At 54.4% G+C, this 27,787-nt stretch overlaps 2 protein-coding genes across 3 annotated transcripts in view; both read left to right on the top strand.

The window, feature by feature from the left end:
• The window catches only part of LOC309530284 (uncharacterized protein), a 435,057-nt gene that overhangs the window by 204,898 nt on the left and 202,372 nt on the right, over positions 1–27,787 (top strand). For both annotated transcript variants that reach the window (XM_082218999.1, XM_082219000.1), the window contains one exon: positions 1,842–1,968. In XM_082218999.1, the coding sequence (XP_082075125.1) occupies positions 1,842–1,968 (127 nt within the window). The remainder of the gene's footprint in view (positions 1–1,841; positions 1,969–27,787) is intronic.
• LOC309530408 (uncharacterized protein) overlaps positions 8,396–27,787 on the top strand; it is a 141,577-nt gene continuing 122,185 nt past the window's right edge. Inside the window, exon 1 of the mRNA XM_082219359.1 lies at positions 8,396–9,020. The gene's annotated coding sequence lies outside the window, so the exon portion shown is untranslated. The remainder of the gene's footprint in view (positions 9,021–27,787) is intronic.

The following is a 27,787-nucleotide window of genomic DNA, read 5'->3' as shown; positions in this document are numbered from 1 at the left end:
AGAGGAGGGGACTTGGAAAGCTGTGGGGAGCCAGGGGCCTTCACTCTCAGCAACTGCTTTTGTCGAGGAAGAGGCTCAGGGAATGAGCTGCTGTTCTCATGAGGCCCGAAACTCAGCCAAGTCTATGAACATCGTGTTCTTGCTGATAAAGAGTTAACTCCAGCTGTGAACTGTGGGATTTCCTGCCCATATACTGTAATTTTCACTCTATAACACGCACATTTTTTCTCCTAAAAAGTAAGGGGTAATGTCTGTGCGTGTTATTGAGCGAATTTGTGGTCCCTGGAGCCGACTGGCCTGAGTGCAGGAGCAAATTTCAGGCAAAATGTAGATCGCGTGTCACAAGTGAGGGAAGGCTTCAGAAGCGAGGCTGCTGCTTTCCTGCATTCTGCCTCAGGGTCTTACTGCCCACCCTCTTCTGTTTTCAGTTCCTGTGTTTGCTCAAACGCAACAAAGAGCAGGGAAATCCCCTGCCCTCCTGGCAAGCAGAGGGAAAAGGAAAGGATCGCGTTGTTCCTTCTAATTCCTTCCTAGTCACACTGCGCGCAGGCTCTAGGAGCTCACCCGACAGCCACCACCTTCTCCTCTCCGTGCTGCTGCTGCTTCTTTCAGCATTCTAGGGACTCGCAGGCAGCCGGAAAATATGCAGGGGGGAGGGAGACAGAGGCAGAGGGCTGGCTTGGGTGGGTGGGGGAAAAACCTTTGCCTTCCTTTCCTCCCTCCTATTAAACCCCTCTCCTGCATTGTTAGCTAGCTGCACACCCTCTCGTGCTCTTTGTCCCTTCTGTGTTTTTCCTTCCCTCCCCACGTAAAACGTGGTTACAAAGCACGGATCCACATGGATCCTCAGGATCTTTGCACTCGGTCACCCCAAATTCACCATCAGATCACATAGCATGTCCATGGCTACAGCCTGCACCAAAAAAATCACACACCCACTGTTGCCTGGGACTGCAATGGTGCAAAAATGTGGTTACAAAGCACAGATCCACATGGATTCTCAGGATTTTTGCATTGGACTACCCCAAACTCACCATCAAATCACATGTCTGTGGCCCCAGCATGAAACACAAAAAAGATACATCCACTGTTTCTTTCAGAATTTTTTTTTCTTGTTTTCCTCCTCTAAAAACTATGTGCGTGTTATGGTCAGGTGTGTGTTATAGAGCGAAAAATACGTAACTCTGTGACATCAGCCTTCTGAATGTTGCCAGTAGGATTCATCTGTAGCTGCAGTTTTCATGGAATCCTAGAGTTGAAAGGGACCCCAAGGGTTATCAGGTCCAACCCCCTGCATTGCAGGAATCTCAGCTAGATCATCCAAGACAGATGGCCATCCAAACTTGGCTTCTTGTATTTCTATATTCATCACTGAGTGCTGAAATAGGCTTCTAAGCAGCGGACAGACGAGAACAAATAGTGGCCAGGATTCACCTAGCCAGCCCCATCCACTGCAAAATGGGGCCTGCCCCCCACTCCTCCCCTCTCCATGCCCCCATGAACCCCTTGAATTTCGCTCTAGGGCATTGGGAGGGAACCTTCCCAGAACAACTCATGAGGAGAGGACAAAGTGGATCCTTCCATCAGGGAAACTGGGATGCTTGCGTAGGCAGAAAAACGTGGAAAACATAACCTGGATGCAAAAAGACGAATACCCACAGTTAAAATGCAGAATAAAAGAATTCAATTAAAGCGTTAAAATAGGTACCGATAATTAAAATGTGCAGCAAAGCAATCCTATTGAAATAACACAGCAATTAACAGGAAGGAAACAACAGAGCATTGTGTAGCAGATTATATTTCTGCTGTCTCAGAGCAGGACATTTCCCTTTTTCTTTTAGGGTCTAGTGTGCTTTGAAGATGTCGCTGTTCGTTTCACGGACGAGGAGTGGGAGTTGCTGGATCCTGACCAGAGAGCTCTGCATAAGGATGTCATGGAGGAGAATTGGGGGATCGTGGCCTCTCTTGGTAAGGCTCCCTGTGGGATCATCCTATCTGCCAGGAAATTCAAAAAATACCTCTATGTGACAAACCTCATATATTTTAACAGGGCCCCCTACAACACCTGGGAACCTAACACCCCCACATGAAATAATAAATTGCAGTTTTTTCTGTGAACAATCTTCCTCCAGTTCTGCCTCCTACTACCACAATTGGGCTGATCTGAACTGCCCAGGCCATATTAAATGTCAGCTTCAGAGTTGTTAGGAAAGATAAGTAGCTTCTGTCAGGTTTTCTGTTTTTGTTTTTGCTGCTGTCAGTCTTGGGTTGACCAAAGAGACGACTGACACTGGAGATGGAGGGGATGCCATGACTGGGCCAAACAACATCTGCCCCAGAGAAGAGCCAGGCTGATTGAATCTCAGGTAGCACTAGCAGTGATAATAATAGCAATAATAATAATTTTTATTTATACGCTGACCATCTGGTTGGGTTGCTCCAGCCAATCTGGGAAGCTTCCAACACAAATATACAGTCGCATTTCTGGTTGCGAATGGGATCCGTTCCGGAGGTCCGGCCAGATCAAGAGGTTTTCGCAACCCAAGGATCACTGTGCATGGATTTGTCACTATCATAAGCTGATGTTTATATAATCCGAGGGTTACATAACCTGAGGTGCTACTGTATAAACATGAAGCAGTATTAATAGCATCTAATCCAATGAAAAAAGTACAAAAATTTTACAAAAAGTACAAAAATTTTAAGTTGAGTAACTTACTTCAAACAAAGCAACATTCAACCAACGATTAGAATCCAATAATAAATACATTGGTTTATTACATATAACAAAGGTAATGAACACTGCCTTCTCTACAACAAATTTAATGGGCATTATTTCCTAACTGGGGGCTCCATTTGTTCCTGAGGCTCTAATCCCTTTTTCTCTCCATTGCAGATTGTGATGAATTGGAAATCAAGAACAAAGGTGACCACAACAGAATCTGCAGAGTGGAGAAGGCACGTAAAAATTTGGAATGTGGAAAGAGCTGCAGTCAGAGCTCCCATTCCAGTTCCCATCAACGAAATCTCATTGGAAAGAAACCCTATCAGTGCATTGAATGTGGAAAGAGCTTCAGTCAGAGCTCCAATCTCACTTCCCATCAAAGAATTCATACAGGGGAGAAACCCTATCAGTGTGTGGAATGTGGAAAGAGCTTCAGTAGCAGCTCCAATCTCACAAAACATCAAAGAATTCATAAAGGGGAGAAACCCTATCAGTGTGTGGAATGTGGAAAGAGCTTCAGTAGCAGCTCCGATCTCACTTCCCATCAGAGAATTCATACAGGGGAGAAACCCTATCAGTGCGTGGAATGTGGAAAGAGCTTCAGTAGCAGCTCCTCTCTCACTAGGCATCAGAGAATTCATACAGGGGAGAAACCCTATCAGTGCGTGGAATGTGGAAAGAGCTTCAGTAGCAGCTCCGATCTCACTTCCCATCAGAGAATTCATACAGGGGAGAAACCCTATCAGTGTGTGGAATGTGGAAAGAGCTTCAGTACAAGCTCCTGTCTCACTAAGCATCAGAGAATTCATACAGGGGAGAAACCCTATCAGTGCGTGGAATGTGGAAAGAGCTTCAGTACAAGCTCCTGTCTCACTAAGCATCAGATAATTCATACAGGGGAGAAACCCTATCAGTGTGTGGAATGTGGAAAGAGCTTCAGTAGAAGCACCTATCTCACTAAACATCAAAGAATTCATAAAGGGGAGAAACCCTATCAGTGCGTGGAATGTGGAAAGAGCTTCAGTAGGAGCTCCCATCTCACTAAACATCAAAGAATTCATAAAGGGGAGAAATGCTATCAGTGTGTGGAATGTGGAAAGAGCTTCAGGCATAAAACTCACCTCATATCCCATCAGAGAATTCATACAGGGGAGAAACCCTATCAGTGCATGGAATGTGGAAAGAGCTTCAGTCAGAGAGCACATCTCAATACCCATCAAAGAATTCATACAGGGGAGAAATAATATAAATGCTTTGAATGTGGAAGGAGCTTCAGTATGAGCTCCCATCTCACTTCCCATCAGAGAATTCATACAGGGGAGAAACCCTATCAGTGTGTGGAATGTGGAAAGAGCTTCAGTAGCAGCTCCAATCTCACAAAACATCAAAGAATTCATAAAGGGGAGAAACCCTATCAGTGTGTGGAATGTGGAAAGAGCTTCAGGCATAAAGCTCAGCTCATATCCCATCAGAGAATTCATACAGGGGAGAAACCCTTACAGTGCATGGAATGTGGAAAGACCTTCAGTACGAGTTCCCATCTCACTTCCCATCAGAGAATTCATACAGGGGAGAAACCCTATCGGTGCATGGAATGTGGAAAGAGCTTCAGGAAGAGCTTCAGTCTCACATCCCATCAGATAATTCATGCCAAGGTTGGAAAAACCATTATACAGCTTTAGGAGACAGGCAAATCCGCACCTTGTTAACCAGGCCTTTGCCTGATTGACATCTAATGCCCTTTTAAAATGTGGTAGTGAGGGGGGGTTACAGATGTATATTTTGTGTTATTATGTTGTTACCATCCTGAGACATGTGGGAACAGGAGTCGACTTTTAGAGGCTGAGGGGTTTTTGCCCCCCAATGATATATTTGAGGGGGCTACCCCCCAGTTGATAGGCATTGCCATTCCAATGACCTGCATGCATCATATGTTTGATTGTGCAAAGCAGGCCTTACCTGGCCCCTTCCTCCAATATTTTATGCAAGTTGGCACCACTGGGTCGGTTACATAAATCACCTTCAAAAACAAGTAAAGCCAGAGAAATCTCTCCTCCCCTTTTTTTGGATGGAGTTACAAACTTTTTTGATCAGTGGACTGCTGTAGAAATAGTGCGTCTTGATTTCAGTAAGGCTTTTGACAAAGTCCCCCGTGAGAAAGCTGGTAAAATGTGGGCTGAACGAGGAAACTGTTAGGCGGATTTGACTGACCAAACCCAAAGAGGACTCTTTCATGGTTCCTCATCATCCTGGGGTGCTGCAGGGTTCTGTCCTGGGCCCGTTGTTGTTCAACTTCGTTATAAATGACTTGGATGAAGGAACTGAGGGGATGCTCATCACATTTGCGGAGGACACCAAACGGGGAGGGGAGGCCAACGTGGCAGAAGGCAGAATCAGATCAAGGGCAGGAATAGTACCACTTTATTCTGCCTTGGTCAGGTCCCACCTAGAATACTGTGTTCAGTTCTTGGCACCACAATTTAAGTATCAAAAAGGTGGGGGAACACAATCCGTATTCCTGTGGCCAATGTTTCTTGACATGTGGGCCAATGTTTATTGAATACATAAATTGTGAAGACTGTTGCCGGAATCTACCCCGCACTCGTGGGAAAATGTGGCGTGATCTTTTAGAATAATCAATTGAAACTTGTAACATATGGCAGGATGAAAGTCTGCAATTCCATGAGACAAGCTTTGTGTTGTTTACTGTTGTGTAACCATTGCTGTCTTTAAAATGATCTTTTATACCATGAAAATAAATAAATAAAACGGTATCGCCCATTATTTTCACATAATCTAAGTGTTTATTCGGGTGAGGCTGAATGAAACACTAGAGAAAAATCCTTCTTCACTGCGTCTGCATTGTTTCAAATATGAGTTCACTTACCCATGTTATGGAAATTCCGGGGGGGGGCATCTTTATAGTTGTTGCAATGTTACAAATATTAGCCCTGAATGTATGCTTTTGACTTGACAGTGCAGGGAAGATACCTAGCTTTATAAATTCGTAGAAAATCCATGCTTTAACCGACTCGCCTCATTCCAATGGCATTTTAACCCTGCAAGAAAAGTGAATTTGGGCTCCCCCTCCCTCCATGAACCAAGAAGCAGGAAGTCACGTAGGCAGCCGGAAGAGGGCATCTTTCCCCAAGCCTGAGAGCACATACACGGCCCCCCACCCAGGGAGTGACGGGGGGCAACAATAGACATCCCCAGAGGCAATTTAGCAAGTCAGGTGTTCTGAAAGCCCATCTCCGGACAAGTCCTGAGGGCAAGGAGATGCCAAGGGTTTCCTTGTTCTTTGGGTGATGGGTACTTAAGAGGTTAAAGGGACGCGGGTGGCGCTGTGGGTAAAACCTCAGTGCCTAGGACTTGCCGATCGTATGGTCGGCGGTTCGAATCCCCGCGGCGGGGTGAGCTTCTGTCGTTCGGTCCCAGCTCCTGCCCACCTAGCAGTTCAAAAGCACTCTTAAGTGCAAGTAGATAAGTAGGGACCGCTTTATAGCGGGAAGGTAAACGGCGTTTCCGTGTGCTGCGCTGGTGCTGGCTCGCCAGCTGCAGCTTCGTCACGCTGGCCACGTGACCCGGAAGTGTCTTCGGATGGTGCCGGCTCATGGCCTCTAGAGCGAGATGAGCGCGCAACCCCAGAGTCGGACACGACTGGCCTGTACAGGCAGGGGTACCTTTACCTTTACCTTTACCTTACTTAAGAGGTGTTGGGAGCGGTGTCTGGCCCCTGCTGAACTTGTGTATATCTTATATCCCCTCCTCCTTTGTGATGTAGTATGGACCTATTCATGATGCCCTGTGAAATGTTCTCTGGGTAAAAGTCAAGGTAACCCTTTGTTCTGGGTTCTTGCTCCTGTGGGGACCTGTTGGGCAACAATAAAGATCAAGGTCTACTGACCGCTGTTTTGCTCCAAATTACTTGGCCGGAACTTCCTTCTTTTACCGACCGCATGGATCCATGAGGGACTTGCACCCCGACTGGCTGGGCTGATGAGTCATCTCTCCACCTGGAATTTCCCATAACACCCATAAAAGTGTATCATATTTATTGCTGAGAAATTGTACCATAGCTTACGGATCTCAACCCCAAGGAACCCTACACAGAGTAGCTGCCTTTCCCCCAATTTCTTAGTTAGCAATAACGGATATTGAGAAGGAAGAAGAGAGGGAGAGGTAGGCATCCATTCGGCGATGCTTCCCCACTCCAGTTTGCCTCTGTTGGCCCCCAATGCCTCTTTCCTGTGGCCCCTGAATGGCTCTCTCCTCATCCGTCTGTCTTGGGAGACAATTTGGACCATTTGGATCCCTTCCAGTCGGGATTCAGGCCTCATCATGGGACTGAAACTGCCTTGGTCGCACTGGTTGATGATCTCCGGCGGGTTAGGGACAAAGGTGAGAGCTGTTTCCTAGTTCTGCTGGATCTCTCATCTGCTGGATCTCTCAGCGGCGTTCGATACCATCGACCATAGCATCCTTCTGGACCGTCTTGAGGGGCTGGGAGCTGGGGGCACTGTTATACAGTGGTTCCGCTCCTTCCTCCTGGGCCGTGTTCAGAAAGTGGTGGTGGGGGATGAGTGTTCAGACCCTGGGCTCTCACTTGTGGGGTGCCTCAGGGTTCTGTCCTCTCCCCCATGCTTTTCAACATCTACATGCGGCCGCTGGGAGAGATCATCAGGAGGTTTGGGCTTGTGTTCATCAGTATGCGGATGATACCCAGCTCTACCTCTCTTTTAAATCAGAACCAGTGAAGGCGGTGAAGGTCCTGTGTGAGTGTCTGGAGGCGGTTGGAGGATGGATGGCGGCTAACAGATTGAGGTTGAATCCTGACAAGACAGAAGTACTGTTTTTGGGGGACAGAAGGCGGGCAGGTGTGGAGGATTCCCTAGTCCTGAATGGGGTAACTGTGCCCCTGAAGGACCAGGTGCGCAGCCTGGGAGTCATTTTGGACTCACAGCTGTCCATGGAGGCACAGGTCAAATCTGTGTCCAGGGCAGCTGTTTACCAGCTCCATCTGGTACGTAGGCTGAGACCCTACCTGCCTGCGGACTGTCTCGCCAGAGTGGTGCATGCTCTGGTTATCTCCCGCTTGGACTACTGCAATGCGCTCTACGTGGGGCTACCTTTGAAGGTGACCCGGAAACTACAACTAATCCAGAATGCGGCAGCTAGACTGCTGACTGGGGGCGGCCGCCAAGACCATATAACACCGGTCTTGAAAGACCTGCATTGGCTCCCAGTACGTTTCCGAGCACAATTCAAAGTGTTGGTGCTGACCTTTAAAGCCCTAAACGGCCTCGGTCCAGTATACCTGAAGGAGCGTCTCCACCCCCATCATTCTGCCCGGACGCTGAGGTCCAGCGTCGAGGGCCTTCTGGCGGTTCCCTCATTGCGAGAAGCAAAGCTACAGGGAACCAGGCAGAGGGCCTTCTCGGTAGTGGCGCCCGCCCTGTGGAACACCCTTCCAGCAGATGTCAAGGCGATAAACAACTACCTGACATTAAGAAGACATCTTAAGGCAGCCCTGTTCAGGGAAGTTTTTAACGTGTGATATTTTATTGTATTTTTGGTTTTTATGGAAGCCGCCCAGAGTGGCTGGGGAGGCCCAGCCAGATGGGCGGGGTATAAATAATAAATTATTATTATTATTATTATTATAATGGAGGACGGCTCAAGCGGTGGGGAGATTGCAAGGCCTGGTGGGGCAGCTGGCTGCTCTGACGGACAGCAGAGCCAGAGCAGAGTCTGGGGGTGCAGTGCCTCACCATTCCACCAGAGGGCCAGAGCCTCTTTCTGATTGGCTACCCAGAGGGGGGTGGCGCCAGCACTTTTGGAGGGAGAATAAAGAGAGCCGTTTCTGAGGGGATTTGAGATGGGAGAGAGGGAAGGTTGAGAGAAGATGGGGATGAGGAGAGGGTGGAGGGAGGGAGGGAGAAGTGGCTCTGATCTGAGTGGATCCTCCGCTCTGAGGAGAACATCTATGGAGCCAGAGGAAGGAGGAGCCTCACAGCTGAGATGGGGAGACCATGTTGAGGGTCTGGAGGGAGAAGCTGGAGGGAGAAGCTGTGGGAAGACTCTCCTCTTCTTCTTCTTCTGGGGTCTCCTTCCAGTCAGGAGGAGAGGGATCTTCCAGGAAAAGGAGATTCCCAAGTCCGTGGCAAGGGCGGAGAGGATCCCCTGGGTCTGGCATACAAAGGAAGATACCTCAGGGGAAGCGAGGGAAAGTGGCCGCTCGCTGTGAAGGAAGCTGGGCTGTGTCCAAAGTGCCTCACGGAAAGACCCCTCATAATAACTGAGGGAGGGAGGGGAGGAGAGAGAAGCCGCAGAAAGAGAGTTCAACCTTATACTGTAGTATTCACAGTGGTACCTCGGGTTAAGTACTTCATTCGTTCCGGAGGTCTGTTCTTAACCTGAAGCACCACTTTAGCTAATGGGGCCTCCTGCTGCCGCTGCTGCACAATTTCTGTTCTCATCCGGAAGCAAAGTTCTTAACCTGAGGTACTATTTCTGGGTCAGCGGAGTCTGTAACCTGAAGGGTCTGTAACCTGAGATACCACTGTATTCTGGAAATCTAAAGTAACAACTGATTTTGAGAAGGGAAGCAGCAGTTTAGCGTCAGAGCTCATTATTTTGAGTTATTTCCGTCCAAAAAGCTCGACAACTCCTGACCATCCCCCCTTCTCAAAAGGGAGGTGTCCCCAAGCCATGGACTCTCCCTCCCCCCCCCCAGCCTCCCAGGCCAGCTTCTTCCTCCGGCGGCAGTACGGCTCTCTCTCCCCACCCAGAGCAGCGGCGTCTCTACCGCTGCGCTCCAGCCTGGACTGCGCTGCTCCTCCGCTTCCTGGCGAGGGACCGAGGGAGATGCTGAGAGCCCAGCCAAGGGCCAAAGGCCCCCCCAAAAAGGGACAGAGGGAGATGCTCAGAGCCCAGCCAAGAGCCAGAGGCCCCCCCCAAAGGGACTGAGGGAGATGCTCAGAGCTCAGCCAAGAGCCAAAGCCCCCCCCCCAAGGGACCAAGGGAGATGCTCAGAGCCCAGCCAAGAGTCAAAGGCCCCCCCCCAAGGGACCGAGGGAGATGCTCAGAGCTCAGCCAAGAGCCAAAGCCCCCCCCCCAAGGGACCAAGGGAGATGCTCAGAGCCCAGCCAAGAGCCAGAGGCCCCCCCCCCAAGGGACCGAGGGAGATGCTCAGAGCTCAGCCAAGAGCCAAAGCCCCCCCCCCAAGGGACCAAGGGAGATGCTCAGAGCCCAGCCAAGAGTCAAAGGCCCCCCCCCAAGGGACCGAGGGAGATGCTCAGAGCTCAGCCAAGAGCCAAAGCCCCCCCCCCAAGGGACCAAGGGAGATGCTCAGAGCCCAGCCAAGAGTCAAAGGCCCCCCCCCAAAAAAGGGACCGAGGGAGATGCTCAGAGCTCAGCCAAGAGCCAAAGGCCCCCCCAAAAAGGGACAGAGGGAGATGCTCAGAGCCCAGCCAAGAGCCAAAGCCCCCCCCAAGGGACCAAGGGAGATGCTCAGAGCTCAGCCAAGAGTCAAAGGCCCCCCCCCAAAAAGGGACCGAGGGAGATGCTGAGAGCCCAGCCAAGGGCCAAAGGCCCCCCCAAAAAGGGACAGAGGGAGATGCTCAGAGCCCAGCCAAGAGCCAAAGGCCCCCCCAAGGGACCGAGGGAGATGCTCAGAGCCCAGCCAAGAGCCAAAGGCCCCCCCAAGGGAACGAGGGAGATGCTCAGAGCCCAGCCAAGAGCCAAAGGCCCCCCCCCAAAGGGACCGAGGGAGATGCTCAGAGCCCAGCCAAGAGCCAAAGGCCCCCCCAAGGGACCGAGGGAGATGCTCAGAGCCCAGCCAAGAGCCAAAGCCCCCCCCCAAAGGGACTGAGGGAGATGCTCAGAGCCCAGCCAAGAGCCAAAGGCCCCCCCAAAGGGACCGAGGGAGATGCTCAAAGCCCAGCCAAGAGCCAAAGGCCCCCCCCCAAAAGGGACCGAGGGAGATGCTCAGAGCCCAGCCAAGAGCCAAAGGCCCCCCCAAAGGGACCGAGGGAGATGCTCAGAGCCCAGCCAAGAGCCAAAGGCCCCCCCAAAGGGACCGAGGGAGATGCTCAGAGCCCAGCCAAGAGCCAAAGGCCCCCCCAAAGGGACCGAGGGAGATGCTCAGAGCCCAGCCAAGAGCCAAAGGCCCCCCCAAAGGGACCGAGGGAGATGCTCAGAGCCCAGCCAAGGGCCAAAGGCCCCCCCAAAGGGACCGAGGGAGATGCTCAGAGCCCAGCCAAGGGCCAAAGGCCCCCCCAAAAAGGGACAGAGGGAGATGCTCAGAGCCCAGCCAAGAGCCAAAGGCCCCCCCCAAGGGACCGAGGGAGATGCTCAGAGCCCAGCCAAGAGCCAAAGGCCCCCCCCCAAGGGACAGAGGGAGATGCTCAGAGCCCAGCCAAGAGCCAAAGGCCCCCCCAAAGGGACCGAGGGAGATGCTCAGAGCCCAGCCAAGAGCCAGAGCCCCCCCAAAGGGACCGAGGGAGATGCTCAGAGCCCAGCCAAGGGCCAAAGGCCCCCCCAAAAAGGGACAGAGGGAGATGCTCAGAGCCCAGCCAAGAGCCAAAGGCCCCCCCCAAAGGGACCGAGGGAGATGCTCAGAGCCCAGCCAAGAGCCAAAGGCCCCCCCAAAGGGACCGAGGGAGATGCTCAGAGCCCAGCCAAGAGCCAAAGGCCCCCCCAAAGGGACCGAGGGAGATGCTCAGAGCCCAGCCAAGAGCCAGAGCCCCCCCCCAAAGGGACCGAGGGAGATGCTCAGAGCCCAGCCAAGAGCCAAAGGCCCCCCCAAAGGGACCGAGGGAGATGCTCAGAGCCCAGCCAAGGGCCAAAGGCCCCCCCAAAAAGGGACAGAGGGAGATGCTCAGAGCCCAGCCAAGAGCCAAAGGCCCCCCCCAAGGGACCGAGGGAGATGCTCAGAGCCCAGCCAAGAGCCAAAGGCCCCCCCAAGGGACCGAGGGAGATGCTCAGAGCCCAGCCAAGAGCCAAAGGCCCCCCCAAAGGGACCGAGGGAGATGCTCAGAGCCCAGCCAAGAGCCAGAGCCCCCCCAAAGGGACCGAGGGAGATGCTCAGAGCCCAGCCAAGGGCCAAAGGCCCCCCCAAAAAAGGGACAGAGGGAGATGCTCAGAGCCCAGCCAAGAGCCAAGGGCCCCCCCCCAAAGGGACCGAGGGAGATGCTCAGAGCCCAGCCAAGAGCCAAAGGCCCCCCCAAAGGGACCGAGGGAGATGCTCAGAGCCCAGCCAAGAGCCAAAGGCCCCCCCAAAGGGACCGAGGGAGATGCTCAGAGCCCAGCCAAGAGCCAGAGCCCCCCCCAAAGGGACCGAGGGAGATGCTCAGAGCCCAGCCAAGGGCCAAAGGCCCCCCCAAAAAGGGACAGAGGGAGATGCTCAGAGCCCAGCCAAGAGCCAAAGGCCCCCCCCAAAGGGACCGAGGGAGATGCTCAGAGCCCAGCCAAGAGCCAAAGGCCCCCCCAAGGGACCGAGGGAGATGCTCAGAGCCCAGCCAAGAGCCAAAGGCCCCCCCAAAGGGACTGAGGGTGATGCTCAGAGCCCAGCCAAGGGCCAAAGGCCCCCCCAAAAAGGGACAGAGGGAGATGCTCAGAGCCCAGCCAAGAGCCAAAGGCCCCCCCCCAAAGGGACCGAGGGAGATGCTCAGAGCCCAGCCAAGAGCCAAAGGCCCCCCCAAAGGGACCGAGGGAGATGCTCAGAGCCCAGCCAAGGGCCAAAGGCCCCCCCAAAAAGGGACAGAGGGAGATGCTCAGAGCCCAGCCAAGAGCCAAAGGCCCCCCCCCAAAGGGACCGAGGGAGATGCTCAGAGCCCAGCCAAGAGCCAAAGGCCCCCCCAAAGGGACCGAGGGAGATGCTCAGAGCCCAGCCAAGAGCCAAAGGCCCCCCCAAAGGGACCGAGGGTGATGCTCAGAGCCCAGCCAAGGGCCAAAGGCCCCCCCAAAAAGGGACCGAGGGAGATGCTCAGAGCCCAGCCAAGAGCCAAAGGCCCCCCCCCAAGGGACCGAGGGAGATGCTCAGAGCCCAGCCAAGAGCCAAAGGCCCCCCCCCAAGGGACCGAGGGAGATGCTCAGAGCCCAGCCAAGAGCCAAAGGCCCCCCCCCAAGGGACCGAGGGAGATGCTCAGAGCCCAGCCAAGAGCCAAAGGCCCCCCCAAAAAAAGGGACCGAGGGAGATGCTCAGAGCCCAGCCAAGAGCCAAAGGCCCCCCCAAAGGGACCGAGGGAGATGCTCAGAGCCCAGCCAAGAGCCAGAGCCCCCCCCCAAAGGGACCGAGGGAGATGCTCAGAGCCCAGCCAAGGGCCAAAGGCCCCCCCAAAAAGGGACAGAGGGAGATGCTCAGAGCCCAGCCAAGAGCCAAAGTCCCCCCCCAAAGGGACCGAGGGAGATGCTCAGAGCCCAGCCAAGAGCCAAAGGCCCCCCCCCAAGGGACCGAGGGAGATGCTCAGAGCCCAGCCAAGGGCCAAAGGCCCCCCCAAAAAGGGACAGAGGGAGATGCTCAGAGCCCAGCCAAGAGCCAAAGGCCCCCCCAAAAAGGGACAGAGGGAGATGCTCAGAGCCCAGCCAAGAGCCAAAGTCCCCCCCAAAGGGACCGAGGGAGATGCTCAGAGCCCAGCCAAGAGCCAAAGTCCCCCCCAAAGGGACCGAGGGAGATGCTCAGAGCCCAGCCAAGAGCCAAAGGCCCCCCCAAAAAGGGACAGAGGGAGATGCTCAGAGCCCAGCCAAGAGCCAAAGTCCCCCCCAAAGGGACAGAGGGAGATGCTCAGAGCCCAGCCAAGGGCCAAAGGCCCCCCCAAAAAGGGACAGAGGGAGATGCTCAGAGCCCAGCCAAGAGCCAAAGGCCCCCCCAAAGGGACCGAGGGAGATGCTCAGAGCCCAGCCAAGAGCCAAAGGCCCCCCCAAAGGGACCGAGGGAGATGCTCAGAGCCCAGCCAAGGGCCAAAGGCCCCCCCAAAAAGGGACAGAGGGAGATGCTCAGAGCCCAGCCAAGAGCCAAAGTCCCCCCCCCAGGGACCGAGGGAGATGCTCAGAGCCCAGCCAAGAGCCAAAGGCCCCCCCCAAGGGACCGAGGGAGATGCTCAGAGCCCAGCCAAGAGCCAAAGGCCCCCCCAAGGGACCGAGGGAGATGCTCAGAGCCCAGCCAAGAGCCAAAGGCCCCCCCAAAGGGACCGAGGGAGATGCTCAGAGCCCAGCCAAGAGCCAAAGCCCCCCCCCCAAAGGGACCGAGGGAGATGCTCAGAGCCCAGCCAAGAGCCAGAGCCCCCCCCAAAGGGACAGAGGGAGATGCTCAGAGCCCAGCCAAGAGCCAAAGGCCCCCCCCAAGGGACCGAGGGAGATGCTCAGAGCCCAGCCAAGAGCCAAAGGCCCCCCCAAAGGACCGAGGGAGATGCTCAGAGCCCAGCCAAGAGCCAAAGGCCCCCCAAAGGGAAGGAGGGAGATGCTCAGAGCCCAGCCAAGAGCCAAAGGCCCCCCCAAAAGGGACCGAGGGAGATGCTCAGAGCCCAGCCAAGAGCCAAAGGCCCCCCCCCCAAGGGACCGAGGGAGATGCTCAGAGCCCAGCCAAGAGCCAAAGGCCCCCCCCCAAAGGGACCGAGGGAGATGCTCAGAGCCCAGCCAAGAGCCAAAGGCCCCCCCCAAGGGACCGAGGGAGATGCTCAGAGCCCAGCCAAGAGCCAAAGGCCCCCCCCCAAGGGACCGAGGGAGATGCTCAGAGCCCAGCCAAGAGCCAAAGGCCCCCCCCCAAGGGACCGAGGGAGATGCTCAGAGCCCAGCCAAGAGCCAAAGGCCCCCCCCCAAAGGGACCGAGGGAGATGCTCAGAGCCCAGCCAAGAGCCAAAGGCCCCCCCCCAAAGGGACCGAGGGAGATGCTCAGAGCCCAGCCAAGAGCCAAAGGCCCCCCCCCCAAAGGGACCGAGGGAGATGCTCAGAGCCCAGCCAAGGGCCAAAGGCCCCCCCAAAAAGGGACAGAGGGAGATGCTCAGAGCCCAGCCAAGAGCCAAAGGCCCCCCCAAAGGGACCGAGGGAGATGCTCAGAGCCCAGCCAAGAGCCAAAGGCCCCCCCCCAAGGGACCGAGGGAGATGCTCAGAGCCCAGCCAAGAGCCAAAGGCCCCCCCCCAAGGGACCGAGGGAGATGCTCAGAGCCCAGCCAAGAGCCAAAGGCCCCCCCCAAAGGGACCGAGGGAGATGCTCAGAGCCCAGCCAAGAGCCAAAGGCCCCCCCCCAAAGGGACCGAGGGAGATGCTCAGAGCCCAGCCAAGAGCCAAAGGCCCCCCCCAAGGGACCGAGGGAGATGCTCAGAGCCCAGCCAAGAGCCAAAGGCCCCCCCCCAAGGGACCGAGGGAGATGCTCAGAGCCCAGCCAAGAGCCAAAGGCCCCCCCCAAAGGGACCGAGGGAGATGCTCAGAGCCCAGCCAAGAGCCAAAGGCCCCCCCCAAGGGACCGAGGGAGATGCTCAGAGCTGATACGGACCGAGGGGGGGGGTACCTATTTCCCCCTTCTTCTTGGCTGTCCGAGGCGATGACCTCAAGGGTACCACCGCACACCCACCCTCGAACCCCCTTCACCGTTGCACAAGCACCACACGTTCCCCAGACCTTTTCCCGAGCGAAATAAGCTCAAATATATATATATTCCCTATCCTTTCCTATGCCTATCTGCGCTCCATACTTAGAATGAGTAGACCGAGTGTTTCCCTTCTCCGCTTATTCCTATGGCCGCGCTTTGGCCAATCACAGCCATGCATTCGTCCTGCAGGAGCTAGCTCAGGGAGCTCTTGCACGCCTCATTTAACCTCCTGACGAGCTGCTGACGGCCCCCCACAGCGAGAACAATAGAACCGAAACTCCCGACCTCGTAAAACTGTCAAACCCTTGTTACAATGTATCCATTTCTGCAAGAATGGATACATTCTGCTTCCGCTTTTGATCTAGGCTACGGAACGGACTGAAAGTCATCAGAACCTTTCAAAATTCATATAAAATCAACCACAGCTCCAATTTTCTTGCTCTTGGTGTCATTCGACTCAGTTTCCCCAGGACTCCATGATGTTGGCCGACTCCATAATCCTCGAGACGGCAAGTCACGTACACAGGAACTCCTTAATCCTGTCAGATCGCTCTGCCCAGCCCGTCCCCCGGGCAATACCAGGTGGCAGACAGCGCATATCAGTAACCCATTGTCCCACCGCCACCGGTACTCATGAAATGTGTATTTGTGTATGACCCTCGCTCTGCATATTCCCCCCTCCCTTCCCTCAAATGTAAATTAGTGTAACCCCACCTTTCTCTGAGATATTCATGACGTGTGTAATATATTCATGATGTAATCCATGAAACCCAACCTTCCCATAATGTATTCATGACGTTCCGCGCACTGTGTTATGGGACTTGGAGGGAACTTTTAAAAGTTTATGTCGCCCCATTCTCGGGGTTCAATCTCGCCTTGAACCTGTTGCGCAATAAACTTGGATCTTCGCATTTTGCTCCTGCGTCTGGCTGAGCTTCCTTTTCTTCCGCTAGAATCCACGGACTTGGTCCGATTGGCTGGGTGGCAGGGTAAATACGCACCCAGATTTTCCGTAACAGCTTGGCGCCCAACGTGGGGCAGAGCGGTTCTCCCGGGTTGCTGACCGGAGGCCCCGAATTCTTCAGCCGGCTGCGGGCCAATTTGCCCGAGAAGACCCTTTTGGACCTCCGGCCATCTCCCGGGCGGTAATCGGAAGCCCCAGGAGTTCAGCCGGGGAGCAAAAGGGATCCAGCCGGCTCATTCATCGATCCCGGGATCGGATCGACGGGAAGACGCGTGAGTATAGGAAAATCCAGTGCACTGGTGGGAAGGGGTGGAAGTCTCCTGGCAACTGAATTCTCTGCCCTCCTCTCTATCGTACCTTCTTGCCTTTCTCTTGGTCCAGTCAGTGAGAGAGACCGTGGACCGCTGCTCGACCCGAAAGGGGGGTTCTGAGCTCTATCTCTTTATCTAAACCCTCCAGCCAGCCGCACCAATTGGGAGCCCGAAGGGTAAGACGGAGAGACCCGACTTGAAAGATAGCCGACTCTCCGCAAACGGGCATCCCAGTTGAAAGCAAGGGGTTGGAGCTCTCTTTCCGATCTTCCCGAGCGTCCTTTCTAGGGGGCAGGAAGTGGTCTTGCTTTCTATCCCAATCCCAGCCGCACCGGTCGGGCTACAATACCACGTGTACTGTAAGCCCGCTTCCGAAAGCAAGGGGGATTTTCGACCCAAACCTCTGTCCAGGGACCACCCGATCTGGCACCGCACGGTGCGGGCGTTCAGTAGGGCCCCTTTTCCTGAGTTGTGACGATAGGTAGGAGGTTGCCAGGAGGGAATAGCCCATGAGGAATTGGGCGGGATCGGCAGAGTGGAAAAGGGACCCCAGGTGAATGGTTAAGGAAAAGGGAAGTAAGGAATACCGGATAGCTAGAGCTCTTAAAAACCTCCCTAGGAAGTTGCCAAGCGACTAAAGACCTTTCATTTTACTAGTCCTTTGTCGAATAACCCTAGAACCACAAATCCTTATCGACCCCCCCTCCTCTTTCCTCTTTCCTATCTAGACACGCGTGAAATATACTATGGGTACCCAGGCTTCCAAACACGAGCGGACTCATTCTGGGAGGAAGGCTTCCCGGAAGCCATCCCGTTCCCAGAAGGATCCCGACTCCCCTCTTCAATTTGTCATCGCGTGTTGGAAGTCGATTCCTGGCCACAAATTGTTATCTAAGGAAAAACTAGAGGACCTCTGCTCCGGAACCTGGCCCGCCAGGACTGCCTCCGCCAGACCCGAACTGCGGTGGCCACCGGGGGGTTCGTTTAATGAAGAACGCTTGAACCACCTAAGGAAAGCCCTGATAGAAGAAAAACCCCGCCAGTTAGAATACCTGGCCACCTTTGAGGCCGTAAGGAGAATGCTCCAAGCCCCAAAGGGAACAACCTCTTACCAATTGCCTATATTAAATCCCGGGCGACTGCCAATGCCCCCCCCTTACGAAGATGACGATGTACGACAGACCCTGGTCCCCTTTTACTATCAAGGACCACCGCCGCAAGCCCCGACATCCAGCGACAGCGACTCCAGTAGTGGGGAGGAAACGGGGGAGGAGGATGAGGCACAAGACACCGAAAATAGGAGGGTCACACGACTACAAGCGAAAAAGGACAAGGGGGGGGCCAAACAAGTTAAAAACCCCGGACAAGCTAAAACTAAAGTCCCCTCCTCTACTCACCACAACACCATTGAGGACTCTACCCAAGTCGGGAATAAACCCGCTCCCACGGAACCTCAAGGCTCCGAAAAAGGGACCCGGGGCCGCGATAAAGAGACTCCGGGGACTTCTGACCAAGTAAGCTCCACCGTGAGTTCTACTGCAGTCCAGATGCCCTTAAGGGCCCTGCCCATTCCTCCTCTCGAACCTGATGGGCCCCCGCGGATGGTTTACACGCATCAACCCTTCTATACCTCAGACCTGGTAACTTGGTCAAACCAGATGCCCTCATTAAGGGATGACCCGGACAAATGCCACCGCCAGGTCAGCGCTATCTTCTCCACACACAATCCCACCTGGCCCGATGTCCACGTCCTTCTGAATGCCCTCTTCAACGAGGCGGAGAAAGCGGACATTCTAACTAAAGCTGGGGAAGCCATAGAACTACCTGACTACCAAAGGGGACGGCCTCAGGGATTGCAAGCGCTCACAGCACAATGTCTCAGAGTAGAACCAGAATGGGACTATAATACCACTAACGGTATTTGGTGCTTAAACCTATTTAAAAAGGCCATTTTGGACGGTGTAAAGGCCGCCGGACAACGCACCGTTAATTGGACCAAAGTCCAGTCGGTCATGCAGGGACCAAATGAACACCCGTCCGATTATTACACTAGATTGGTCTCTGCCATTAAAACATGGGGAGGAATAGACCCCAACAACCCACAGCATGAAGTAATCATTAAAGGGTTCTTCAAGGATCAGGCTTGCCCAGATATCAGGAAAGCTCTGAATCTCCAAATTGGATACGATGGAAAGAGCGTAAGTGAAATCTTGTCCATCGCAAAATCTGTCTACAACTCTCGGGATGAAAGAAAGAAGAAGGAAACGAAGCCCGAGGTCGAACAAATACTAGCCTTAAGCATGGAAACTGCCTATGGTCCTAATCGAGGCAGGGGATTCCCTCGAGGAAAGGGAATCCGTGGAGGAGGAACCCCAAATCCCTATAGGCAATGGGGACCGGGGACTGGAGGATGCTATTACTGCCAGGAAGAGGGACACATTAAAAGATTCTGCCCCTACCTAAATGCGACACCCTACGGGGGACAGGAGCCTAAGCCTTTCCCTGTACGGATCACCCACCCCCCTTTCTCCCCGCAAGCCAACGTAACTCCAGGCTACAGCAACCACAACCCAGCGGCTTATACCCCACCGGCGGTCTCGAACCCGATCCCTCAATCCCGACCACAACCGGGACCCCGGACCCAAATGCCGGCCACCCAACTGCCAGCCATAGACCAACCTGCCCACCCTTGGGCGAATGCTACTGCTCCTCCCTTGCACCCTCCAAACCAACCACCTCCCGATAATCAGAACACTTATTGACAATTAGAAGGGGATCCCAGTCAGACCCAAACCATCTGCCCTGTCCTTACATTGTCACCCGAAGACCCGGTCTGTACTATCGAGATAGACGGCCACCCTTACCAATGTCTACTGGACACAGGGGCCACCTATTCCACCCTAACCGACAGTCACCTGGAACCAGGGACAGTAACCAAGAAAGTAATGGGACTGGATGGGATACCCCGCACTTGCCCGCTCTCGCGACCGGCCAAGGTCACCCTCGGACCATTACTAGCGGAACACACTTTCCTTTTAACAAGCAGCCCAGTCAACCTCCTCGGCAGAGACCTCCTCTGCAAACTTAATGCCACCATAAAATGCTCCCCGGATGGCATTTACCTACATATGCCAGGGAACTCCATTCCCATTTTCCAGGGTATCGTTCAGGAATCTAAAGCGGACCGACAGTTTCCCGAACTCCCTTTAGAACTCGAAAACGACTTGCCCCCCTCCCTATGGGGGACTGAATCAACCTCAGTGGGACTCTTACTCTCCGCCACTCCGGTCAAGATCACTTACCGAAGCGACCTACCCTTCCCATGCACCAAGCAATACCCTCTGCCCAAAGAAGCCATAGAAGGCCTAACACCCATGATTGAGGACTTCCTCGAAAAGGGGATTCTAGTCCCATGCGCTTCGCCCTGTAATACCCCAGTTCTCCCGGTCAAGAAGCCCGCTAAGGAGGGGGCACCTATACGGTACCGTTTTGTGCAGGACTTGAGGTTAGTGAACCAATTCGTGATTCCCCGACACCCGGTAGTTGGCAACCCGAACTCCCTCCTAAACGCCATTCCAGCAGGGACGACTTGGTACTCCGCTGCGGACCTGTGTTCTGCCTTCTTCAGCATACCCCTAGATCCGGCCAGCCAATTTCTTTTTGCATTTACCTGGGGGCCCAGCCAATTAACGTGGACCAGACTGCCCCAAGGCTACGTAGAGTCACCCGCCATTTTTTCGGCCGTGTTACATCAGGACTTAGAGGACATCCACTTACCGGCCAGTTCCACCTTGCTTCTCTACGTGGACGATATTTTATTATGTTCTACCAGTGAGGAGGCGTGTAAGATAGATACTAAATGCCTCCTATCAGAATTAGCAAAGAAGGGACATAAAGTGTCTCCTAAGAAACTCCAATATTGTAAGCAAGAAGTCAAGTACCTCGGACACATCTTGGGAGTAGGGACCAGAAGTCTAGCCACTGACAGGATTGAGGCAGTCACTAAAATTCCCCTCCCAAGGACAAAGCGACAGCTCCGCGGCTTCCTTGGCATGGCCGGCTTCTGCCGGGCATGGATCGCTGGTTACAGTGAAATAACGAAGCCCTTAACTGCCATGACGCGCCAGGACCACCCAGACACCTTAGTCTGGGAAGATGAAGCTTACAGCTCTTTTGAACGACTAAAACGGGAACTCAGATCTGCTCCTGCCCTAGGATTACCCGACTACCGAATCCCTTTCAACTTGTTCATCCACGAGCAAATGGGGGTAGCCTCTGGGGTCCTAACCCAACCATTCCGCGACCAAGAGAGGCCAGTGGCATATTATAGTCTACAACTTGACAATACTGCCAAAGGGGCTATCAGTTGCCTCAGAGCCATTGCGGCCGCCGCTGTCCTCCTCGAGAAAGCCCAAGAGACGGTTCTAGGCCACGAAATCACCCTCCACGTTCCCCATTCAGTCTCAACCCTCCTAACCCTAAAAGGATGTCACCATTTCTCAAACTCCCGCCTCAACCGCTACGAAGCCCTCCTACTAACCCCAACCAATGTCACCATTAAACGTGTCAACTCGCTAAACCCCGCTACCCTACTACCCCTTCCCGATGATGGCACCCCGCATCATGACTGCACCACTATAGTCCGGCAAGCTGAAAAGCCCCGTGAAGACTTAGATCATCTTCCCCTGGAGAACCCGGACCTAATATTATATACTGATGGTAGCTCTAAAGTGATCGACGGGGTTAGGAAGACCGGGTACGCGGTGGTCTCCGACTTCGAAATACTAGAGTCAAATCCAATTAACTCTCAGTACAGTGCCCAAGCCGCCGAGCTAATTGCGCTGCTGCGTGCCTGCGAGATTGGTGAAGGGAAGCGGATAACCATTTATACGGATAGTAAATACTGTTTCGGCTTGGTGCACACAACTGGCCAAATTTGGCTCCAAAGAGGCTTTCTAACCGCTGCCGGGTCTCAAATCTCGCACGCCGCCCTGGTTGAGCGACTTCTCACAGCGATCCACCTACCTGCCGCCATAGCCGTTGTCCACTGCAAGGCCCATACCAAGGGCAGGGACTCAGTTTCTAAAGGAAACAGACGAGCCGACAAAGCCGCACAGATGGCAGCCTTACGCACCCCTAACAACGAATCCGAGTTCCAAGCCCTCCAACTGCCAGCAGACCTAGACCTCACAGAAATTTACAAATCTGCCCCAGGGGATGAGAAGGCTACGTGGGAATCGATAGGTGCCACCGAACAACAAGGTATCTGGGTCCTCCCCGATGGAAGAACCGTCCTTCCAAAGGCCTGGACTCCAAAAGTAGTGAGGTTTCTTCACCAGCGGACACATTGGGGAAAAGGGAGATTAATGGAACATGTAATTAGATTTTGGTACGCACCCGGGATAGCTGCTGCTGCAGCAGCAGCATCAAAGAATTGCATTACCTGCCAGCGGTTCAATCCTAAACGTGAACCAAGGAGGCCGCCAGGAGCCAGACCATGGGCCTTTGTCCCCTTTGAGAACTTGCAGCTTGATTTCATTGATCTGCCCCAATGCCAAGGCTTTAAGCATGCTCTGATTATAGTTGACCAATTTTCCTCGTGGGTGGAGGGATTCCCTTGCAGAAAGGCCACCGCATCCGTAGTTGCCAGGGCCCTCCTACAGGACATTATTCCCCGCTATGGCATACCCCGTCGCCTAGACAGCGATAGAGGGACCCACTTTACTGCAGAAGTGGTGCAATTAGTGGCCAAATCACTCCAAATCAAATGGGACCTCCACACCCCATACCACCCACAATCTTCTGGCCAAGTGGAACGTATGAACCAGGAAATAAAGATACAGCTGGGCAAACTTTGCGAGCTCACTGGCCTAAAATGGGTCAATGCACTCCCACTGGTTCTTCATAACATCCGCAGCGCCCCAACCGGACGTTTGAAACTCTCCCCATTCGAACTCTTATTCGGGAGACCTCCTCCCGTCTACAACACTCTATTCCCACTATCGGAACTGGAGCTCGGGGAGGCAGAACTTACTAATTATGTTATTCAGCTCCAGACACAGCTACAGCGTCTCCACCACTACGCGGCCATCGAGGGACAGAATCTTCCCATCGACGTCCACGCTCACTCCTTCCACCCGGGCGACTGGATCCTCGTCAAGGTCTACCAGAAAGAACCACTCCAACCCGCGTGGGAAGGTCCCTACCAAGTACTCTTGACATCGCCAACCGCCGTGAAAGTAGGTGAGAAGAATTCCTGGTTACATCACACTAGGTGCAAGTCCTCACCCCCTCCACAGGAGACGGAAGAAAGCAACGGTGAGGACTTCACCTTTTCGACTCCACCGGCTTTACCGACCTCATATATTGACGACGACGACCAACAGACCGGACCAGCGGATCGGGGCCAAGGTCGGGCTCAACAGACCGGACCAGCTGATCGGGGCCAAGATCGGGCTCAACAGACCGGACCAGTTGATCGGGGCCAAGGTCGGGCTCAACAGACCGGACCAGCCGATCGGGGCCAAAGTCGGGCCCAACAGACCGGACCAGACACCGCGACACCCAACTGGACGTCCGAAATCATCCCAGATACCAACACCATCAAGCTACGTTTCAGACGCGCCGACAACCACGCTTGACAGCTCCATTGACAGCTTGCTTCGCTTGACAGCTCCATTGACAGCTTGCTTCGTTTGACAGCTCCATTCACTACTTCCTTCGTTGACAGCTTCGCCTTTGACAGTTCATCTGACAGCTCCGTTCAACAGCGCTATTTGATACCTTCGCTTTACAGCCTCACCCTGTCAGGCGCCTTCGTTCGTTCACGCATCCGAGCCATGCGCCTGGTCACCACCGCCCTTCTCCTCGCCACCTTATCCTGGGTCACGTCTACCTCATCAGACCATTGCACAGGATTACGAACAAACTACCACTTCTTGGACTATCATGAGGTCGAGACGGGAAGGTCTAACCCTGATCGAATGGGGGACTTTGATTTCTGCCTTCCCGAGTCCCGGACCTTGCTGCGCCATTCCCTAGTTCCCCAACTCGCCGAAAACGAATATTGGGAACTTTTCATCCGAAACAAGGATTTACATCGTATCGGCTCTGCGGCTCTCACTCTTGACCACTCCTCTTACCGGCTGACCTGCAGAAATGGGACTTACCTTCTTTACGAGAGTGGAGAGGTCTCGCAAACCCCAAACTGGACCGAAGTCGAGACAGGAGGGGCTACTCACGCTTATACGGAATCAAGCCACCCCTCTGGAAACTTGATTTTCGGCTTCCAGTGCCTCCGCCCCACCCCAGAAACCCGGAAGCCCCAACTCCAAGGACTCTGCCTACGGCGGTTCTGCTGTCTATGGGACTTAGGGGTCACTCATGAGTGGAGAGGGGCTGAATATCTCGAAGGGTGGCACCATTCTTTACACCCCTCGCGCTCCCCCTCATGGGACCACGTCGGACCCCTGCGATGCGGCGGTATCGCCAGGGATAGGCGACTACTGAACACCACCGACCCCCTCCATCCGGTTGGCACAGCACCCCGACAATTCGGCGCCGACCCGGCACTCCCGGGAGAAGACCTCCTGTCATCCTGGGAGCAAAACTCCTATATTAAGCTTCTCAGCCAGGTGGCGAAGGAGTCACCCTACCCGGACTGCTGGATTTGCGCTCACGCACCCAGCCATCTCCAACAGAGCCTCCCACTGGTCCCTGTACCAGTGACCTTAGAACAGTTCCGTTCCGGAAATGTTACCTCCTGGAACCTGACCGCACTCAACTTAACACATCAATACCTCTACCTCACCGGCCCTACGAAGGGACCCCTTTGCCGCAGCTTCTCAGGGGAAGGAACCTTCATCGGATCCAGTACATGCACCAACACTCTGGAAATCCTACCAACTGGACTGGTCACTGTCTCTAACACAAGGGACTCCCGAACTTTTCCTAACCTTACTGTTGCCTGGGCCGCTGCGGTTGGACACCCCTTGGACTGGAAGCCACAACCCGCAGACACCATGCTACTACAAACCTTTGCCTCAGGCCGAATGGAATCTTACCTCAGCGGCCTATTCTGGGTGTGTGGGCACCGCGCTTATACATGGGTGAGCCCACACATGTCCGGATCCTGCTTCATCGGCTACATCGTTCCCGGAATTAGAATATTACCACACCTACCGCCTGGAAGACAACGGAACAAAAGGGAGCAAAAGGAGCTGTCAGACCTGTCAGACGTTGCTGCGAATGGAGAGACCGTAGGCCGAGCACTCTTCCCCGCCTACGGTGCCGGTTCAAACCACGTGGATATTCTCCGACTCACCGACATCCTCCTTAAGTTCATGCAGGAGGCGACCCAGATCACAGACTCTCTCATGTCGGAACTATCCGAGGTAAGACAATTGAGCCTACAGACGAGAATCGCGACAGACTTCCTCTTGTCCAGTCAGGGAGGCACCTGCGCATTAATAGGCACAGAGTGCTGCACATACGTGACTGACCAGACCTTAAATATAACTGGACATTTGAATAATATCCATGAGCTAGCAGGGAAGCTCCACGACATCCAGCATGAGGGGCTATCCGATGTGGACTTATGGGGATGGTTGCCCAAGCTGGGATGGCTCAGACAACTATTGAAAGTCGTGTTGTTTATCATTTTAACTGTCTTCCTTTGTGTCTCTATCTTGTGTTGCACTATGCATTGTATTACCCCTTGCTGCTCTCTCCTCCGACATTCTGCTTCTCCTAGTTCCTTTCCTCTTCGAGCCTATGCCCGCTCCCGACATGCTCCCACTTTCCCAGACTATGTACAGATGAGGCATTTAGGAGAAGGTGAATACGAGATCACCGAAATTTAGCGCTCAAATGGTGCGGAGAAAGGATTTGCAAGTTCTTACAGAACTTTAATGCAAATCTATCTCCGAATGGGGGACTGATACGGACCGAGGGGGGGGGGTACCTATTTCCCCCTTCTTCTTGGCTGTCCGAGGCGATGACCTCAAGGGTACCACCGCACACCCACCCTCGAACCCCCTTCACCGTTGCACAAGCACCACACGTTCCCCAGACCTTTTCCCGAGCGAAATAAGCTCAAATATATATATATTCCCTATCCTTTCCTATGCCTATCTGCGCTCCATACTTAGAATGAGTAGACCGAGTGTTTCCCTTCTCCGCTTATTCCTATGGCCGCGCTTTGGCCAATCACAGCCATGCATTCGTCCTGCAGGAGCTAGCTCAGGGAGCTCTTGCACGCCTCATTTAACCTCCTGACGAGCTGCTGACGGCCCCCCACGGCGAGAACAATAGAACCGAAACTCCCGACCTCGTAAAACTGTCAAACCCTTGTTACAATGTATCCATTTCTGCAAGAATGGATACATTCTGCTTCCGCTTTTGATCTAGGCTACGGAACGGACTGAAAGTCATCAGAACCTTTCAAAATTCATATAAAATCAACCACAGCTCCAATTTTCTTGCTCTTGGTGTCATTCGACTCAGTTTCCCCAGGACTCCATGATGTTGGCCGACTCCATAATCCTCGAGACGGCAAGTCACGTACACAGGAACTCCTTAATCCTGTCAGATCGCTCTGCCCAGCCCGTCCCCCGGGCAATACCAGGTGGCAGACAGCGCATATCAGTAACCCATTGTCCCACCGCCACCGGTACTCATGAAATGTGTATTTGTGTATGACCCTCGCTCTGCATATTCCCCCCTCCCTTCCCTCAAATGTAAATTAGTGTAACCCCACCTTTCTCTGAGATATTCATGACGTGTGTAATATATTCATGATGTAATCCATGAAACCCAACCTTCCCATAATGTATTCATGACGTTCCGCGCACTGTGTTATGGGACTTGGAGGGAACTTTTAAAAGTTTATGTCGCCCCATTCTCGGGGTTCAATCTCGCCTTGAACCTGTTGCGCAATAAACTTGGATCTTCGCATTTTGCTCCTGCGTCTGGCTGAGCTTCCTTTTCTTCCGCTAGAATCCACGGACTTGGTCCGATTGGCTGGGTGGCAGGGTAAATACGCACCCAGATTTTCCGTAACAGAGCCCAGCCAAGAGCCAAAGGCCCCCCCCCAAGGGACCGAGGGAGATGCTCAGAGCCCAGCCAAGAGCCAAAGTCCCCCCCCAAGGGACCGAGGGAGATGCTCAGAGCCCAGCCAAGAGCCAAAGGCCCCCCCCAAGGGACCGAGGGAGATGCTCAGAGCCCAGCCAAGAGCCAGAGCCCCCCCCAAAGGGACCGAGGGAGATGCTCAGAGCCCAGCCAAGAGCCAAAGGCCCCCCCCAAAGGGACCGAGGGAGATGCTCAGAGCCCAGTCAAGAGCCAAAGGCCCCCCCCCAAAGGGACCGAGGGAGATGCTCAGAGCCCAGCCAAGAGCCAAAGGCCCCCCCAAAGGGACCGAGGGAGATGCTCAGAGCCCAGCCAAGAGCCAAAGGCCCCCCCCAAAGGGACCGAGGGAGATGCTCAGAGCCCAGCCAAGAGCCAAAGGCCCCCCCCCAAAGGGACCGAGGGAGATGCTCAGAGCCCAGCCAAGAGCCAAAGGCCCCCCCAAAGGGACCGAGGGAGATGCTCAGAGCCCAGCCAAGAGCCAAAGGCCCCCCCCAAAGGGACCGAGGGAGATGCTCAGAGCCCAGCCAAGAGCCAAAGGCCCCCCCAAAGGGACCGAGGGAGATGCTCAGAGCCCAGCCAAGGGCCAAAGGCCCCACCAAAAAGGGACCGAGGGAGATGCTCAGAGCCCAGCCAAGAGCCAGAGCCCCCCCCCAAAGGGACAGAGGGAGATGCTCAGAGCCCAGCCAAGAGCCAGAGCCCCCCCCCAAAGGGACAGAGGGAGATGCTCAGAGCCCAGCCAAGAGCCAAAGGCCCCCCCCAAAGGGACTGAGGGAGATGCTCAGAGCCCAGCCAAGAGCCAAAGGCCCCCCCCCAAGGGACCGAGGGAGATGCTCAGAGCCCAGCCAAGAGCCAAAGGCCCCCCCCAAGGGACCGAGGGAGATGCTCAGAGCCCAGCCAAGGGCCAAAGGCCCCCCCAAAGGGACTGAGGGTGATGCTCAGAGCCCAGCCAAGGGCCAAAGGCCCCCCCAAAAAGGGACAGAGGGAGATGCTCAGAGCCCAGCCAAGAGCCAAAGGCCCCCCCCAAAGGGACCGAGGGAGATGCTCAGAGCCCAGCCAAGAGCCAAAGTCCCCCC

Source organism: Podarcis vaucheri, assembly GCF_965113315.1.
Source record: "Podarcis vaucheri genome assembly, chromosome: 4".
Taxonomy (NCBI): Eukaryota; Metazoa; Chordata; class Lepidosauria; order Squamata; family Lacertidae; genus Podarcis; species Podarcis vaucheri.
This window is presented reverse-complemented; position numbering and strand designations above follow the sequence as displayed.